The sequence below is a fragment of the Mesoplodon bidens genome (genome assembly GCF_964165515.1).
Source record: "Mesoplodon bidens genome assembly, chromosome: 2".
In the NCBI taxonomy this organism is placed as follows: domain Eukaryota; kingdom Metazoa; phylum Chordata; class Mammalia; order Artiodactyla; family Ziphiidae; genus Mesoplodon; species Mesoplodon bidens.
The window spans coordinates 36,096,391-36,116,270 of record NC_138177.1 but is presented as its reverse complement, the minus strand read 5'-3'; the positions used below and the strand labels follow the sequence as shown (position 1 = coordinate 36,116,270).

The following is a 19,880-nucleotide window of genomic DNA, read 5'->3' as shown; positions in this document are numbered from 1 at the left end:
GAACATTTAAAAACAGACATAGACATTCAGAATATTTTAAACATAAACACTACCAAAAAAGAAAATTACAAGCCAATATCTTTGATGAATATAGATGCAAAAATTCTCAACAAAATATTAGCAAACCAAATCCAATAACACATAAAAAAGACCATATACCACGATCAAGTTGGATTCACCCCAGGGTCACAAGGATGGTTCAACATACACAAATCAATCAGTGTGGTACACCACATCAACAAAAGAAAAGACAAAAACCACACGATCTCAATAGATGCAGAAAAAGAATCTGATAAAATTCAACATCGATTCATGATTAAAAACTCTTACAAAAGTAAGTACAGAAGAAACTTATCTCAACATACTAAAAGCTATTTATGACAAACCCACAGCCAACATAATACTCAACAGTGAAAAGCTGAAAGCCTTCCTGGTAAAATCTGGAATAAGGATGCCTACTCTCACCACTTCTATTCAACACAGTACTGGAAGTCCTAGCCATAGCAATCAGATAAGAAAAAAGAAATACAAGGCATCCAAACTGGAAGGAAAGAGGTAAAATTGTCATTATATGCAGATGACATGATACTATATATAGAAAACCCTAAAGTCTCCACACAAAAACTACTACAACTGATAAATGAATTCAGCAAGGTAGCAGGATACAAGATTAACACATAGAAATCTGCTGCATTTCTTTACACTAACAATGAAACATCAGAAAGGGAAAGTAAAAAAAGAATCCCTTTTAAAGTCACATCAAAAAAATAAAATATTTAGGAATAAACCTTATCAAGGAGTGAAAGACTTATGTGCTGAGAACTACAAAACATTGCTAAAGGAAACTGAAGATGATTCAGAGAAATGGAAAGATATCCCATGCTCTTGGATTAGAAGAATTAATTTTCTTAAAATTAATATTGTTAAAAGGGCCATACAACCCAAAGCAATCTACAGACTTAATGTGATCCCTATCAAATTACCCATGACATTTTTCACAGAACTAGAACCAAAAAAAAATCCTAAAATTTATATGGGAGAATAAAAGACCCAGAATTACCAGAGCAATCCTGAGAAAAATGAACAAAACTGGAGGCATAACCCTCTCAGATTTCAGACAATACTACAGTAATCAAAACAGTGTGGTACTGGCACAAAAACAGACATATGAATTAAAGGAACAGAATAGAGAGCCTAGAAATAAACCCAGACACCTATGGGCAATTAATCTTTGACAAAAGAGGCGAGGATATATAATGGAGGAAAGACAGTCTATTCAGCAAGTGGTGTAATGTAAATCTAAATGTAAATCAATGAAGTTAAAACAATCCCTCACACCATACACAAAAATAAACTCAAAATGGCTTAAAGACTTAAATATAAGACATGACACCATAAAACTCCTACTAGAGAACATAGGCAAAACATTTTCTGACATAAATCGTACCAGTGTTTTCCTAGGTCAGTCTCCCAAGGCAATAGAAATAAAAGCAAAAATAAACAAATGGGATATAATCAAACTTATAAGCTTTTGCACAGCAAAGGAAATCATAAACAAAATGAAAAGACAACCTATGGACTGGGAGAAAATATTTGCAAACGATGCAACCAACAAGGACTTAATTTCCAAACTATACAAACAGCTCATACAACTCAATAACAAAAAACCAAGCAACCCAATCAAAAAATGGGTAGAAGACCTAAATAGACATTTCTCCAAAGAAGATACACAGATGGCCAATAGGCAAATGAAAAGATGCTCAACATCATTAATTATTAGAGAAATGCAAATCAAAACTACAATGAGGTATCACCTCACACCGCTCAGAATGGCCATCATTAAAAAGTCTACAAATAACAAATGTGGGAGAGGGTGTGGAGAAAAGGGAACCCTGCTACACTGCTGGTGGGAATGTAAATTGGTTCAGTCACTATGGAAAACAGTATTGAGTTTCCTTAAAAAACTAAAAATAGAGTTACCATATGACCTTGCAATCCCACTCCTGGGCATATATCCAGAAAAGACGAAAACTCTATTTCAAAAAGATACGTGCACCCCAGTGTTCACAGCAGCACTATTTACAATAGCCAAGACATGGAAGCAACCTAAATGTCCATCGACAGATAAATGGATAAAGAAGATGTGGTATATATATACAATGGAATAGTACTCATCCTTAAAAAAGAATGAAACAATGCCATTTGCAGCAACAAGCATAGACCTAGAGATTATCAAACTAAGTGACATAAGTCAGAAAGAGAAAAACAAATACCAGAGAATAACACTTATATGTGGAATCTTAGATAAGATACAAATGAACTTATTTACAACACAGAAACAGACTCACAGACATAGAAAACAAAGTTATGGTTACCAAAGGGGAAAGGGGGTGGCGGAGGGATAAACTAGGAGTTTGGGGTTAGCAGATACAAACTAATATATTTAAAATAGATAGACAACAAGGACCTACTGTATAGCACAGGGAACTATATTCAATATCCTGTAATAAACTATGATAGAAAAGAACATGAAAAAGCTTATATATATAGTTTATATATATATATAAAACTATATATACATATATATATATAACTATATATATAACTATATATATATATATATATATAACTATATATATATATATATAAGTGAATCACTTTGTTTTACACCAGAAACACATTGTAAATCAACTATACTTCAATTTAGGGACTTTCCTGGTGGCACAGTGGTTAAGAATCCACCTGCCAGGGCTTCCCTGGTGGCGCCGTGGTTGAGAGTCCACCTGCCGATGCAGGGGATGCGGGTTCGTGCCCTGGTCTGGGAAGATTCCACATGCCGCGGAGCGGCTGGGCCCATGGGCCATGGCCGTTGAGCCTGCGCGCCCGGAGCCTGTGCTCCGCAATGGGAGAGGCCACAACAGTGAGAGGCCCGCGTATTGCAAAAAAAAAAGGAGAATCCACCTGCCAATTCAGGGGACATGGGTTTGATCCCTGGTCTGGGAAGATCCCACATGCTGCGGAGCAACTAAGCCTGTGCACCACAACTACTGAGCCTGCACTCTAGAGCCCACAAGCCACAACTACTAAAGCCCGCATGCTCTAGGGCCCACGTGCCACAACTACTGAAGCCTGTGTGCCTAGAACCTGTGCTCCACAACAAGAGAAGCCACCGCAATGAGAAGCCCGTGCACCGCAATGAAGAGTAGTCCCCACTCACCGCAACTAGAGAAAGCCTACACACAGCAACAAAGACCCAACGCAGCAAAAAAAACACCAAAAAACTATACTTCAGTTTTTAAAAATTTTTAATAAAAAAAGAATATTTTAAACACATACTGAAATCATGTAGAAAGAAATAATTTGTTACAAAGGTTTTAAGTTACAAATAATTTGCTTAGCTCTATACCTCACTTCATAGAACTAAATCAATCCCGGATAGAATATAATTAAGCATTTCCAAAACAAATTTTTAAAATAATGAACTATAAGGATATATTTGTACTGACTGTTAAGATAAAGTTTCTAAATAGTCAAGAAATGAAGAAGGATCACAAACATGCTTTAAGGTTTGAATAAGTCTTTTAAACTGCACAAATTTTGTTTGAAAACAAAAATATCTGGGATAAATGTAAACAATTTTAAAACCTACAATGTAGAGTAACTGAAAATAAATGAAAGATTGCTACATATACTCAGATTCCACTTGATAGTCAAAAGAAACAAGAGGGTCTACGTGAAAAATACTCAAATATTATATTACAAATATAAACTATTTTATGGAAAAATATACCACTTCAGTAATAAAATAAAAAATACAACAGTAATATTATATACCTATTAAACTAATAATCATAAAAATTTTATTAACTAAGTACCTAATAAGAGCTAGATATCTTGTTTCATTTACTATTTATAATAACCCTACAAGATGTTATCACCATCCCACACTTTACTGATGAGAAAATGGAGGCTCAGAAAGGTTATGTGAAACTTTCTCAGTCATATAACTAGACAACCGCATGGGTAAAAACCTGAACCTACTAGTCCAACTCCAAAGATCTTTTCTTTTTCTTCACCCTATGCTATGAGTAAAACACAAATCACAGAACTATAATAAAGCAATGCCTAAGCCCAGATTTGGTAAAGTCATGGGGGGAAATTGTACTCATAAATTGTTATGGGCATTATTAATGTGTTATATCTTTCTAGTGGAAAATCTTATAATATATAATGAGCTGCGAAATAGTCATATTCTGCAGCATAATCATTCCTAGTATACCCCCAAAGAAATAAGCCAAATCGGGGAAATGGTGGGGCACGTATCCATAAGGAGAAACTGTAATGGAAAAAAACTATAAACAACTGAAGTGCCCAACAGAGCCTACTTCAACATTTCAATATAATATTAGATTAGCAGAGATTAGATTAGCAGAGTATCCTACATCCTCAACATTTTTATTATTGGTCAGTAGACGGGAATGTATATGAAATAGTCTTAAATGAAAAAAAGGAATACAACTTACACTGTTTATAACTATTTTAAAAATATACATATACAGTGGGAAAAATAAGACAAATTTAAAGTGACATAGCCTATTTTTCTCTAAAGCTACTTAACTTCATAACAAATTATTTTAAGTTTGAGCATATATATGACTATGTCATATAACATTTTAAAATTTACGCTAGTATATTGCATTAATGACCTCATAATTGATGAGACCTTTGTTCCCTGATGTTATGGACTGAACTGTGTGACCCTAAAGTTCGTATGTTGAAGCCCTAGGCCCCAGTGTGACTGTGGGCCTTTAAGGAAGTCATTAAGGTTAAATGAGGTCATAAGGGTGGGGCCCTAATCTAATAGGACTGGTGTCCCTTTAAGAAGAGAGAGAGACACTAGAGTTGCCTGTGCACAGAGTAAAGGCCAAGTGAGAATACAAGAAGACAGCCCTGTCTACAAGCTGAGGAAGCCTCAGGAGAAAGCAGCCCAACCACACCTTGATCTTAGACTCCTAGCCTCCAAAACTGTGAGAAAATACGTTTGTTTTCTTAAGCCACCTAGTCGGTGGTATTTTGTTATAGAAACTCTAGCAGACTAATACACCCAGAATACATTTATTTAAAAACAGAAGAATTATACTGATATGTTGGATAATTTTAAATACAATAAAGTTATATGTAAATAGCATAAATTATTAAAGTTCATTGCCTAAGTTTTAAAAAAATATATTTATTAACTTCAAATAGACATCATAAATAACATAACAATAGACATCATAAATAACATAAGTGACAAAACGTTGGACTGACAACTGCAAGACAGCTTAAAAGCAATAGATGAGTGACAAACTGCTAGCTGGGTAGGGGTTATGCATACTGAAATGCAATGATTCTTAGGAGAAATGGCAGGAAAGGAACATATTTCTCTGTATTTTGCAAAGAGGTCTCTTTTAATTCATTACGATATAAAGCAAATAGAGAAGATCTGAGGTATTATATAAGTTCTTATAATAACTAGACCTTACCACTATTTATTATATGTACATCTTATGAACCGAGCACTCTATTTTTTTTCTAATTTAGGTACTGACTCCCTAGAATAAGTGAGGAAGTCACTAGTTACTTAATTAAATAATGTGCTGTGTTCCCAGTACCAAGAGCAGTGTCTGTTGATTTAATGTATAAGGTCCTTTTGAATTAGATTTTTTATTAATAAGTTGATTAAATTTGAATGAGACTATTAAAAGAAAATTATCTTGAAGAAAAAAAGTAAAGCTTTCTAATTCCCAAGTTAGGAGGTCTTTAAAAATGTAACATGGGGAGAGAGGATATTGTTATTACTATGACATTATGGATAAAGACAACATATTAACTGTAACCAGAAAGGAGAACTACATAAGGTATATTTAATTTCTTTTCCTACTTTTTTTTTTAAGCTTTCAGTCCTATCTATACCTACTGACAGAGGAAGAAAAATAATTTAGGAATAAAATTGCTTCCCAGTAATTTCTCCTTTTAAGTGTTATACACATGGGATATATATAGTTTACATCCCATGTATATTTATATTTTATAGTTTCTTCTGAGTTTCACACAGCTAATAAGTGACAGTTATGTAGACCATATGGTATTTTGTTGATCTGATATGTCATAATCTGTTTAGTTAATCCTCTTTTATTGGGTGTTTCAATTTATTTCCACTATTGCAAGCATGGTGACACCATTAGACATGGGCCCAAAGCAGTTGGAATTACTTCTAGCTATAAGAAGCACAAGTTTTATTTTTTATATTGTAGCAGGTGAAGGAATATATACTGTACAGCTGGAGGGTTAAACATAGTACAGTAGTGAAACCTCTGAGCTTTTACCTCTTCAACTGGTTAATAATCCTGAGTATGGTATATTTCATTGCTTTAAGCATGAGATTAACTGTATTCAGCTATGACACAAAGAATTGTTACTTGTATATGCTCAGAACATACACATGCTCAGAACAAATTCAGATTCACAGAATTTAAGACTAGCACATTACAATTTATTTACGTTTGGTAATTATAACAAATTCAATGATCAGGTATCCTCTTTCTCTTTCCTATTTTTTTAAAACTATATCCCTATAAGTTCACTTTCTTAATAGAAACAATATCAAATATATACTGAACACTGTAAATCAACTATACTTCAAAAAAATGGAAAAAAAACATTTTGACTGAAAACAATGAAAACATAACATTAAAAAATATATATATATATATATATATATATATATACTGAACTGCTATGTGCCAAACACTATTTTAAATGTTTTAAATACATACTATATTATTTAATGCCCCTCATATGCTGCAATTCCTATCAAACAAGAAAAGTAACAAACACTAGTGGGTTTCAATTTTTAAAATATATTGATTTTCTTAAAGACATCTATATTTTAATAATCTCACACCTTGCCGTAATACTATAATAGCAACTCTGATAAGAACACGTTCTACTCACACAGCATTTGTGAATAAATGCTACATAAACTATAATTTACACAGTATTTCCAAATTTCATTTATCACTTTGTAAGAAAGAAATTACTACCCCATAAAAGTGTAAAGAGAAATTCAGAGATTAAATTTCAAAAATGAGAATTGGCATAGATGGAAGTAGAATTCAGGACTCGTGGGTCAAAGTATTTTTCCCCTGTGGGGAATGAGAAATGAAGAAAGGTTCACAACTGCAGAAAGTTAGAAAACCACTTACGTAGACTCTAGGCTGGGTAGAAGCTACCGCCCGAAGAGAAAAGGAAATCTCTACACAAGAACTAGCTCCAGTCTTTGTATTAAACAGTATATTTCTGCCTTAAGAACTTGACTCTCCACTAGTGAAGCACTTAGGAGATATCATAGTTACTGCTAAATAAAAACTGCTGATCTGACTGGTAGGAACACTATGTACTGTTCTTTACTTCCTGGACCTGAAATCCCTTATAATAGCACCTTAAACTCTGTTTAAGCCTCCATTTGCATAATTATTATATGATTAGAATGTATAAGATATTATGAAGTAATAAATATAGAATATTTTATATCACTTTAAGTTGACCATAAATGTGTTAAGAAGCAGGGACACATTCTCAGAGCACCTCACACATAAGTGGGCTACCAATAGGTTTGCATAGTTGCTAAAAACTGAAAGTTAACTACAAAAGTACAAAAATATTTGTAAATACAAATACCAAAACCCCCCCCAAAACCTATAGACTTCTTTTATCAAATGTATACACGTTAACCACTGAGAGGCACTGATTCTAAGAATTTCTTTTAAACTCTTTATTTTCTTTGATGCTCCTTTACTTAGATCATCCTATGATCACCTGGCAAGGAAACAGACATACTAGTATCCAAGGAAATGCAACAACCTAGCCTTTCAAAAATTTTAGCAGAATGTTAATAGAGGCACATCAAGAAAGACTTTATTCTTTTGGTAATTATCTATAAGCCAAGGGTAAGGAGAAAACATATTTACTTAATAGTATAATTAAAACTCATCGGGCAAAGGGAAATCTAAGGGAGGACAAGGTTTAGGAGAAATACTGAATTTCTAGCACAAATATATTTAGAAAATTACTCAATTTTTCACTGATATTATTTTTAAAGAAATTAAATTGTACTCCTATAAGAAAATTATTCAACAATTTCCACAGTTTTAGGAAGAGTTTAAACTTCTGCTGATGTGGTCAATCTCATAACAAAGATAAGATAAAGTTTTCTAAAGTTAAGAGTATATCCAAAAGTTTCAGTGTTAAGGTTTTCAAAAACAAAAAACAAACAAACATAGGTCCTAACTCATAATTGGAATTTTTCATCAGATAAGGTCAATCATTTCCAAGGCAATCAGATAAAAATCTAAGTTCTTTTTGTAGTCTATCATCAATATAAAACTTTTTAAAATTTGAACAAGTCCTAAATGAGTTTTTTTAAATGTTGACGACTCTGTTACCTGATACGTATCAAACACGAATTTCTATTTTGTCATCTAAAGAAATATTCAAGATTTGCATCTTCTGCTTCCACATTCAAATTGTGTATTACTATGACATGAGCAAGCCCCACTTATTAAAAGCTATCAATACACTTCAGCTCTAAATACTTCTAATAACATTTGTCAATTTTTATGAAGAGATAATAGTAGAAATTCTACCTTTTAATTCTCAACTTTGTCAGGAGAAGATGATTTGATAATTTCTCCCTCTAAATTGCATTTAATGTACAAAAGTAGATCAACGGGATTAAAAAGGGTAAAAGACAAAACAAAACAGTTTTACACAGGCCCCAAAATAGAGTTCCAGAGTATAATGTAATAAAAAAATTTCTTCTAAATCCATTTTTTACTATTAATTACTATCATTCATTGAGTCTCGAAAGCAGTGTTTATTACTTTCTAAAAACTGTACTAATTAAGTAAATTAGTTTATAATGAGCAAATAGAATGGATTAATTTATTATAAAACACAAATATTAAAATTCCAACAGTCATTAAATCTGAGCCCTCCCTCTTTCCCCTTATTCATCACAATATACCTTCTCTTACTGGCTCATTGGTTGATTCTCCTTTTAGACTCAGCATTCTGGAGAAGCCATTAGAAAGAGTAGAGAAAATGCCACGGATGAAATACCCCTGCTGCTCAGACTCCATTGACCCCACTGAAGTTGGCCACCGTCTAACAAATCTGATACTGCAGTGGTGTTCTGGCTCTGAAAGAGATCTGCTGAATGGAACCCGAAGTGACCGAGTGTTGACCAGGTTCTGCTTCTCCATTGATGTTCCAAGGACCTCATTAGCAGAGGAGGCAACATTATCCCCAACCATCTTTGGCAGGACCTCTTGTTGTGGTTCATCCAAGCCTCCTTTATTATTTTGCAATTGCTCCCTTTTGCCCCCTTTCCACCTAAAGCTGGGATGTGTTTGCCACCGATAAGCACCCAGTGGCTTTCCTAGATTGGAAACAGCCTGTTCATTTTTCTTCCTCTTGCTTTTCATTGGACCACACCATGGATAACTCTTTACGCTTGTTCCTATCTCTGAATGTGCATAATCAGGTTCTGACAAAGATCTTCGATAGCTCGGAGGACACGGTGACGTTTGTCTCCTAAAGATGCTCATCTTCCATGACTCCATTTTTTAACAACTTCTTGAAACTTTAAATTTCCACTGCTCTGCAGTCTTTGCAGTTGAACCACACTTGTCCGTGCAGTCCAAAACATTCAACTGCTTAAGCAGCTTTCTTTGTGCGGCTTTGAACCACAGCAGATGTTGCTGCTTAAGAGCTGGTGTCATGTTATTACCCCATTTTCCCAGATCTCCGAAATTTCAGCAAGCACCCAAAAACCTCCTGTCTGAAGCAAATTATCTTCATAATACAGCAAAAGAAGATCATCTCACTTCCTGCAGTAGGTTATATTTCTGCACTGAGTTTTCAGGAAATGGTGTTTTTAAAAAATGAGAAGTGAAATGAAAGCGCTAAAAAACCCACAAACACCTTTATGGACCAATAGCAATTAAGTGTTCACTATGTGAATGACACTGGGTTAAAAACAGATTGTGAAAGTACTCAAGCTGACATCCACACTTTCCGGAAGAAGAAAAAAATCTGCCTAAAAGCCTGCTCTCTAAGTGACAGCTCTTCAGAATAGTTTTTAAAGTTTGCATTTCAAGAAAATCCTTGCTATTTACACCACAACTTCTCTCAAAGTTAATACTGTTTTTCAACTAATAGGTAAAGTCATATACTGTTTTGTGCAAGTAGGCACTGCAAAGACGAGGAAAAATGGACAAAAGAATGCCAAAATATAAAGCTATTTTTAATGTAAACATACTAGGGAGAATTTTAAAAGCACAAATGGATTTAAAAAAAGGGGGATAGAGGATATCTGCTATGAACTATAGCAAAGGAAAAGGAAAGTCTTGAGGCAACATCTTGTGGAAACTGGAACACAGGAAAGTACATACTTAAATGATTTCTAGAAGGAAAAAGTTTGCTTTGAAAATCTAATTGGGATAAGTTGTCTGGAAAAATATTCCCTATCTATCTAACCAAAGAAATTCCTTTATTCCTCTTTGTGCTATTTACAACTTAAAAAAAAAAAAAAAGAGCTGACTACCTAAAATTTTGTTAAAGCAAGTACCTTATATTGAACCAAGATCATGAGTGCCAAGTTTTTGGCTGGTTAATTTTTTTTTCAACTGTCTGCTCATAAACTCCTGAAAATAGGGGTTTCGAATGGAAAGCCTGACAGACTTTAGACCACCAGCAGAAGAGATATAACACGGCAATCAAATCACTTTGCAAGTTGTATAAAAAAATGATGATTTCATGTGGCAAACTAAAAAACCATCCATTTATTTGTAGAATATGTACAATGAAAAACAGTTCTTACACTAAGTCTCTTTCTTATTACTGCCAAATAGTAAAGTTGGTAACATACCTATTCTTTGAAACATATTAAAATATTCTAGTTATTTCCATTATCATAAAGCAATAATCTCATCTTCATTTGTTTATATAGTCTGTAAATTTACACATTTCTATATTAAGGAAAGTTTGAAGAACTTGGCTTTCCCAAAAGCATAATATATCAAACTAGAGCGTATTACAATTGTAAAATTTTCCCTTGTTTTAAAAAAATACTTAGAAATGTCAATCTGCATAAAGAGAAAAACAATAAACATTAAGTTCTAATCTCTATTTATGGCACATCACACAATCCACAAAAACTAATCTGTGATGGAAAATAAACCTAAAAGTAAAATATAAAATGATAAGGCTTGTAAAAGAAGTCACAAGAGAATATTTTTGTGAACTGAAGGTAAGCAAAGATTTCTTAGAATACAAAATGTAATAATGATAGGAAAACATTAATAAATATGAATTCATAAAAATCAAAACCTTAGTATGTCTAATAAGACATATTAAGATATCAACAAGCAACCTACAAAATGGGAGAAAATATACATAATACAAACATCTCACAATTTGTACCACAAGATATAAAGAACTCCTACAACTTATTAATAAAATGAAAACCCAATTTTTAAAAATAGGCAGAGAGAGCTGAACAAATCCTTCATAAAGAAAGCTATATGAATGGTCAATAAGCATATGGAAAAAGTACTCAACCTCATTAGGATTTAGAGAAATGCAAATTAAAGCCATAATGAGATATCACTCACATTCACCAAAATGGTTAACACTTAAAGGGCTAATAACACCAGACGTTGGTGAGGATGTGGAGCAACCAGAAATCTCAAAATTAGTAATAAAATTAGTATGAAATGATACAATTGTTATGGAACAAACTTGACAAAATTTTTTTACAAAGATAAACACACATCTACCCAATGCACGATACTTAGAAAGTTTCCATCACCCCAGAAAATGGAATTACACCTGGTTGTACTTCTCTTCACAGCAGTTAGCTTACCCCTGACAACTACTTTCCTGATTTTTTCCCCCTTGTAGATTAGTTTAACCTGTCTTAGAACTCTGTAGAAAATGGAATCATACGGTATGTGCTCTTTTGTTTCTAGGTTTCTTTGTTGGCATAATATCTGTGGTTAATGAATACCACAGATATTATGCCAACAAAAGAAACTAGAAACAAAAGAGCACATACCGTATGATTCCATTTCTACAGAGTTCTAAGACAGGCTAAACTAATCTACAATGGGGGAAAAAATCAGGAAAGCAGTTGTCAGGGGTAGAGGGCATTACTAACAAGAAAAGGACACCAGGACGCTTTCTGGGGTGATGGAAACTTTCTAAGTCTCGATGTACATGTGAGTATGGGTGTGTTTATTTGTCAAATTCATCCAACTGTTCCCTTAAGATTTATGCATTTTTCCATAATTAAATTTTACCTTAAAAAACTATAAATACTGTACTCTAGTTAGTAAGTTTATTTATCCAGTGTAATGGGTTAGCAATTCTGAAAGCACTTTCTGTGTATTTTAGGCTTGAGGAAAGGAGTAAATACATTGAAGAGGATGAATGAATGGATGAATGAATACATACATACATACAGACAGACAGACATACCAATACTGGAACAAACCAATATTATGCAACTCCTGATATGATGAACTGTGAAAGAACAGCTTGTGATTTATTCCTGCCAAAAAAAATTGCATAACCTAAATTTAATCACAAGTAGCATCAGATAACCTTGCATTAAAGAAGATCTACAAAATAACTGTATCCTTTGCTTCAAAAATGTCAAGGTCAAGAAAATCAGAGAAAGGCAATAGAACTGTTGTAAATCAAAGGAGACTAAGTAGAAACAATTTAAAATAATGCATAATTTTGGATTTGATCCTAAAGTGGGGGGGGAGCTATAAAGAACATTATTGGGACAATTGACAAAATTTTAATATGGATTATGGATTAGATAATAGAATCATACCAACATTAAGCTTCCTGATTTTGATGAAAGAAAATGTTCTAATTCTTAGGAAATTCACACTGAAGTATTTAGGGATCTACAGGCATGATGTTTCCAATTTGCTCTCAAATTACTCAAGGAAAAAACTATGCATGTAAAGGTAGATAAAATATGACCAAAGAAATGGGGCAAACTGTACACAATTATTGAATCTAGGTAAAGGGTATATGGGAGTTTCTTGCATGCTTGCAAATTTTCTATAGGTTTGAAATTTCATCAAAATAAGACATCACACAAGCAAAATTTTTTTAAATTTCAAACTACTTCCTTTGTGTCTGTAAGATATTTTTATTATTAATAATGTAATGGTCCCTATTTCAGAGTATCTTTTGAGTAATACATATAACAAAGTATCTAGTTTCACAGCTTTCATGAAAGGGAACTTAATCAAGATCACCCTATTAAAATACCTCAGTGAAAAATTAAATTAAAACTATAATTTTGAGAAAAGTTGCACCATAGGAGTAGAACTTGAGCCCCATAATCAACACTGTAAAATTCAGAGACTCAATGTTAAATGAGAAAATACTTTTACACACTAAACAGGTAAGGTAAAAATAATTGCCATAGTTTCTAAGAAACTATATCCAAGTAAAGCATCGTGTTGTAGCAAATACTGAAATTCTTCTAACCATAAACTTCCCTATTTAAGGAATATGGAAATGGAAAATATTAAACAGCACAGAAAAACATTCAAGCGAAATCAGAAAGCAAAAGAACTACAGTCTCTAAGTAGGAATAATCAAAGAAATGAAGAGATTCGCCTCTCTCACAGTTGGCTAAAGGTGGATTTGGCAAATGCTTCAAATTATCTTCTATCATTATGAAAGCCTAATATCATATATGTTAGTTATTTCTCCAAGCTTTATCTTTCATCTGAATATAAGACAACTTGACACTCTTGGTTTTCTGAATTTTATCAAATATATATAATGAATTTATAATTTTTAAGAAAATATTCACAGGTTTTATAATTTTTAAAATTAGAAACAATGACACTAGTGCCACTGAACTACCACATTCATTATGAATCCTAATATAAAAATTGGCTGCTGATGGAAGTGTCATAACAAGAACATTACTGCCACCTCAAGTATCAACTAATTATTATTAATATTCTTAATAGTAATTTGTAATATTTAAAGCACAGCTTAAAGAACCACTCTGTTGCTAAGTCAAAAGAAACATCTGAATTCTCTAAATAAACATACAAGGCCTTCCCTGGTGGCGCAGTGGTTGAGAGTACGCCTGCTGATGCAGGGGACACGGGTTCGTGCCCCGGTCCGGGAAGATCCCACGTGCCACGGAGCGGCTGGGCCCGTGAGCCATGGCCGCTGAGCCTGCGCGTCCGGAGCCTGTGCTCCGCAACGGCAGAGGCCACAGCAGTGAGAGGCCTGCGTACTGCAAAAAACAAAAACAAAAAACATACAAGTACTTATATTCACATAGAACCATATTTTAAATTGTTATTGAGTACCTGCCATGTATCAGGCACTGTATTAAGACTAGAGGGGCTTCCCTTGTGGCGCAGTGGTTGAGAATTCGCCTGCCAATGCAGGGCACACGGGTTCGATCCCTGGTCAGGGAAGATCCCACATGTCGCAGAGCAACTAAGCCTGTGCGCCACAACTACTGAGTCTGCTCTCTAGAGCCCGTGAGCCGCAACTCCTGAAGCCCAGGCATCTAGAGCCTGTGTTCCGCAACAAGAGAAGCCACCACACTGAGAAGCTAGTGCACCGCAACAAAGAGTAGTCCCCATTCGCCACAACTAGAGAAAGCGCGCGTGCAGCAACGAAAACCCAACGCAGCCATAAATAAATAAATAAATAAAATTTATTTAAAAAAAAAAAGACTAGAGGAACAAAAAAGAATAGAACACTGTCCCTACTCTCTTGGAACTGCCAGTTGACTAGGAAAGACTGACATTAGGAAGGGGGGTCTACAGAATGTTAGGGAAGTGATTTGTAAGGGAATTTTGAACCATGTCTAAGGCATAAGGGATGGAACCAATTTCTTTTGAGATTCTCTTAATCTTGAGATTCTATTGTTATACTCAATTCTGCTATAATGTGACATGCATTTCTAAAAATCATCACAATATACAAAATTGCATAATAAAACTTCAAGACTTATGAGGCAGTGGGGTTGGGAAGCAACGTTCAGCAACAATGACACATAAAAAAAGATAAGAAGCTAATAAAAACTGTAGAACATTTTACACAGGTTAAATAGTTAAGAAACACCTAAATGCTAAAATAAATATAGCACGCTACTTTGAAAAAACCCTGAAGTTTGCAGTGGGCATCAGAAGGGTTGTAGCTTTTGTGTTTTTGTGAAGTGATGGAAGGAGGGTTATCTGAAATCTGAAGGACAGCTATAACACTTAAGTGGATGGATGTGGCTCATAACAAATATGGGGAACTGAGGCAGCCGGTCGTTGGTCGAGATGTATGCCTTTCAGTATTTGCTACAACACGATGCTTTACTTGGATATAGTTTTCTGTATTCAGCTAACGTTTCTCAAATAAATGGCACATAAGCAAACACAAAATTCATGTAATGCTCAACTTGTTCCCTACTATCAATCATATGGTACAAATCCTCATTTTCAAAACAAGCGTGATATAAAATAAAATTAAATTTAAATAATTTTTTAAAACATCTGAAACATGTAATAAAAAATAATAATAAAATAAAATAATTTTATCTTTAAAACACCAAAAACAAAAACAAAACCAAGCATGATAGTAGAACTGACTATATTTTCTCTTTTCCATATAACTGGTATGGTAAAAAAACAGGTAAAAATCAACAGGAGACCTTACCATTGGAAGGCACAATAAAAGCAGAGGGGAAATAGCTCTTATCCTTAGTAAATTCCACTCTTTAGTTCAAAATTTTCATTTTTTTTCTTTTCTTCCTCCTATCTATATCAGAACAAAGAACCAAAGGATCAAACTCATGATGTGGGCACAGAGGACCAGCATAAAAAGGTAGTGCGGGCTTCCCTGGCGGCGCAGTGGTTGAGAGTCCGCCTGCCGATGCAGGGGACACGGGTTCGTGCCCCGGTCCAGCAAGATCCCACATGCCGTGGAGTGGCTGGGCGCGTGAGCCATGGCCGCTGAGCCTGCGCGTCCGGAGCCTGTGCTCCGCAACGGGAGAGGCCACAATAGTGAGAGGCCGGCGTACCGAAAAAAAAAAAAAGGTAATGCAGCAGATCTGCTTCTAAACTGGTGCTTCTCACATTGTAACATGTAGATGAATCACCACAAGATTGAATTAAAATGTAGATTTTGCTTTAAGTACATGTGGGAGAGGGCCTGAGATTCTACATTTCTACCCAGCTCCTAGGTGATACCTATGATGATTCATGGGCCAAATTGTGAATAAAAATTACAGACAGATTTTTAAATAAAAGGACTAATGGAATTCTCAAGGCTCCCATAAGATTCAGTCAAGTTCACCAAAATAAAAAAATTGTATTGGGATTGAGGGTAAAGTGAGAACATTTGCCTGAAATATTCTGTGAGAGCATATACATCACATTGAGACTTAGCTCATGGTAGTGTACTGAGAATCAAATATACAGTAATCCAAACCTCTTCCTTGGAGACAGCAAAGACTATCTACAACATATAAATAAAGCACAATTAAAAACTGAATAGGGCTTTGCTCGTGGTGCAGTGGTTGAGAGTCTGCCTGCTGATGCAGGGGACGCGGGTTTGTGCCCTGGTCCGGGAGGATCCCACATGCCACGGTGCGGCTAGGCCCATGAGCCATGGCCGCTGAGCCTGCGTGTCCAGAGCCTGTGCTCCGCAATGGGAGAGGCCACAACAGTGAGAGGCCCACGTACCGCAAAAAAAACCCAAAAAACAAAAAACAAAAAACTGAATGATCTTCTGCACTTTATGAACTGCAGCATTTTTTTTTAATGGAAGGAAGCAAGGGAGGAAGATGCGAATGACCATCTATAGGAGAGTGACAAATAAATCACAGTACAGAACTATGTAAAAACAAACACATATATTAGGGTGAGCTACAAAGACACACATTTTTAAAGAGTGATGCCTGTGAGGAGTACAACTGAGAAATCACCTTAGATCTTTAAAGTTTGATTTTTTAATTGTTAAGTATATACTATAGTCATAATAGTAAGAAAAAACTTAAACAGAAATTTATGTGGTAAGAGGTCTAAGAGATAAGGTAGAAAAGCAATATATACTATAAAAAAGTAGATCATGATCCCACTTTTATTGAAGATTATCATTAATACATCAGTATGTACATGGTGGAATATGCACGGAGAGAAAAATCTGTTGCTATTTCTTTAAAATATTTTCTTTTTTAACAATAATAAAATCTGTTGTTATTTTTGTTACTACAGATTTTTATTTTTATATTATTAATTTCTGTAATATATGAAATTTTACAATGAGTGGGTATTTTTATTCCTTTTGAATGCAGAAAATTTAAATTATTATTATTGTTATTTTTTTGGCCACACCACACAGCATGTGGGATCTTATTTCCCTGAACAGGGATCGAACCTGTGCCCCCTGCATTGAAAGCGTGGAGTCTTAACACTGGACCACCAGGGTCCCTAAATAAATATATTTTTAAATCTACCCAGAGTGAAAATGGAAGCCTTAATGTTAACCCACAGAATCAGAATTAGAGAACAGAGAACTAAACAAGTCATCACAGATTAACTTAACCAACTCTTTCATATAATCAAACAAGACCAGAGAAAAGAACTTGTCCATGACTACTCAGTTAACAGCAAAAAACAAAACAAACAAACAAAAGGAAGAACACAGATGTATCCTAATTCCCAGTTCAGGATTCCAAAACCTCTTTAAATTAGCATTTTCCAAATTATGATCCACAGAACGTAGCTGAGAAATTTAGGCTTACAGAGCATAATTGTGACATTAAGGCCAGACATTATAGTGTTATTTCGTTTAAATGCTAAAATTCTTTCTTTTTTAAAGGTTAAAATAGGATATTAGTTTCTCATTAAAATGGCTTTTAAAAATTTATGTCAACTAAGGGAAGCAAGCGAGGATGAAAAGGCAAAACTTGAGCTTTCTCAGTTTACAAATACTAGTCTGCCACCACTTCCTTTCTTAAGACACACCTTTTCTATAATGAAATTCTATACTATAAATCCCACATGCTCTTTTATAATAGAAGACATAACACATGTTACAATTAACAAAGAGTTCTGGAGCTCTGTTATCAGAAAAGAGAGTACATACCTCTTAGATCGACTCATGAAAAACTTTAAAAATAGGATTAATTTCTATAAACCAGAAGAAGACATCTTTTAAAAATACAAAGTCTTTGTTTATACAAAGCTAAGTAATTAATAACAAAACATCCCCTTCCCATCTCCTATCACTGGAGCACATCTGCTTCCCGATGAAACACTTCCTGTAGCAAAAACTACCTCCCTTCTAAGCAGTAGAACTCAAAGACACACCTGACACGTACACAACTGCTTTTCACTTAAGAGACAAAGATATGTCTAAAAGCACTAAATAAAGATTATTTTTAACAGACAACTGCTGGAATTGATAATAATTTTTTAATAAGAAAACATTTTTAAATGAAAACAAAAACACAGATGACTCCTAATGCCATTATTAAAGTCTTTTTTAAAAAATAAAAACTTCTGCTTTTCCTCTGACCTCTCTGATCACACCTTTTCTGTCTCCTTTGAGGCGCATTCCTCTCTATCTAGTCTCTAAATGTTAGGAGTTCTTCACATTGGGTCCTAGGCACCCCCTCTCCATATTCTCACCATGCACATCATCATTCACAGATACCACAGAAACTTATACCTCCAGTTCAGACCTTGTCTCCTTTGAGCAATATACTCATATATTCAATTTGACAATTTGTGTCCTCTCAAATTGAAAATGTATAAAACTTAACCCGTGATCTTTCCTTTAAAATCTGGTCTCATTCCAGTGTTGCTTATTCTAATAAAAAGCACCGCATCCATTCCACTGTACAAGCCCCAAACCTTAGTCCTCTCCCTCTCTTACCATTTAATATCAAATCCATAAGACTCACTGATTTTCCCTCCTAAGTATTATTTAATCTATCTACTTCTCACTATTTCCTCTAAATCAACCTACTATCATTTCTCACCTAGATTATAGCAGCCTCCTAAATTAGTCTACCTACATCTACTACAGCCCCTTGCAAACCATCATTCCCACTATAGTCAGAATAATCTTTTCAGAATACAAATTTACTGCATACTGTTTAAAACCTTTCAATTGCTTCCCAATACTCTTATGAAAACAACACAAAACAAACCAAAATTCCTCAGCATAGGCTGCTCCCTACCTATCCCACCCCTTCAGCCTCCCTTGAAACCTTTTGGTCCTTCATACTAGCCACTCTCCTTCCTCACCATAGGGCTCTTGCCCACACTGCTCCCTCTACGCAGAAGGATCTTTCTCTCCTCATCAACTGCCTACTCATAATTCACATTTCAGTTCAAGTGTTACCACTTCCTGAGGGAGGCCTTTCCTGACCTCCCTGACTAGGTCAAATCTCCTTTTATAGGCCTTTACAGTCCCATATATCTCCCTATTACAGTTACAGCTATATTTGGATATTTCCTTGTGAGATTATTAATCAGTGACTGTTTTACCCACAAAACTATCATTTCCATGCCTGTGTTATTGTCTACAGAGTTCTCAATGCTTGACGTATGATAGGCACTCAATAAATATTTGTTGAATTCATTAATAAAATCTGAGAAAGATCTAAACTAAAAGCACCTAACTTCAGACTAGTAGTAAGAAGGGTCAGTGATCACCTACTTGAGTTTAACATTTTCTCTGATACCAGGAAGATCACATTAACATACACACGATGG

General features: G+C 34.6%; 1 protein-coding gene across 9 annotated transcripts in view; it reads right to left on the bottom strand.

Annotated features, from left to right (window-relative positions):
• RASAL2 (RAS protein activator like 2) overlaps positions 1–19,880 on the bottom strand; it is a gene marked incomplete at its 5' end in the record, with an annotated part of 380,591 nt that overhangs the window by 232,310 nt on the left and 128,401 nt on the right. Inside the window, one exon of one of the 9 annotated variants that reach the window (XM_081221816.1) lies at positions 9,068–9,650. The exons of the other annotated variants lie outside the window; for them this stretch is intronic. Within the exon in view, the coding sequence (XP_081077942.1) occupies positions 9,068–9,650 (583 nt within the window). Of the gene's footprint in view, positions 1–9,067; positions 9,651–19,880 lie in introns of those variants that run through there. 9 annotated transcript variants of the gene reach the window in all.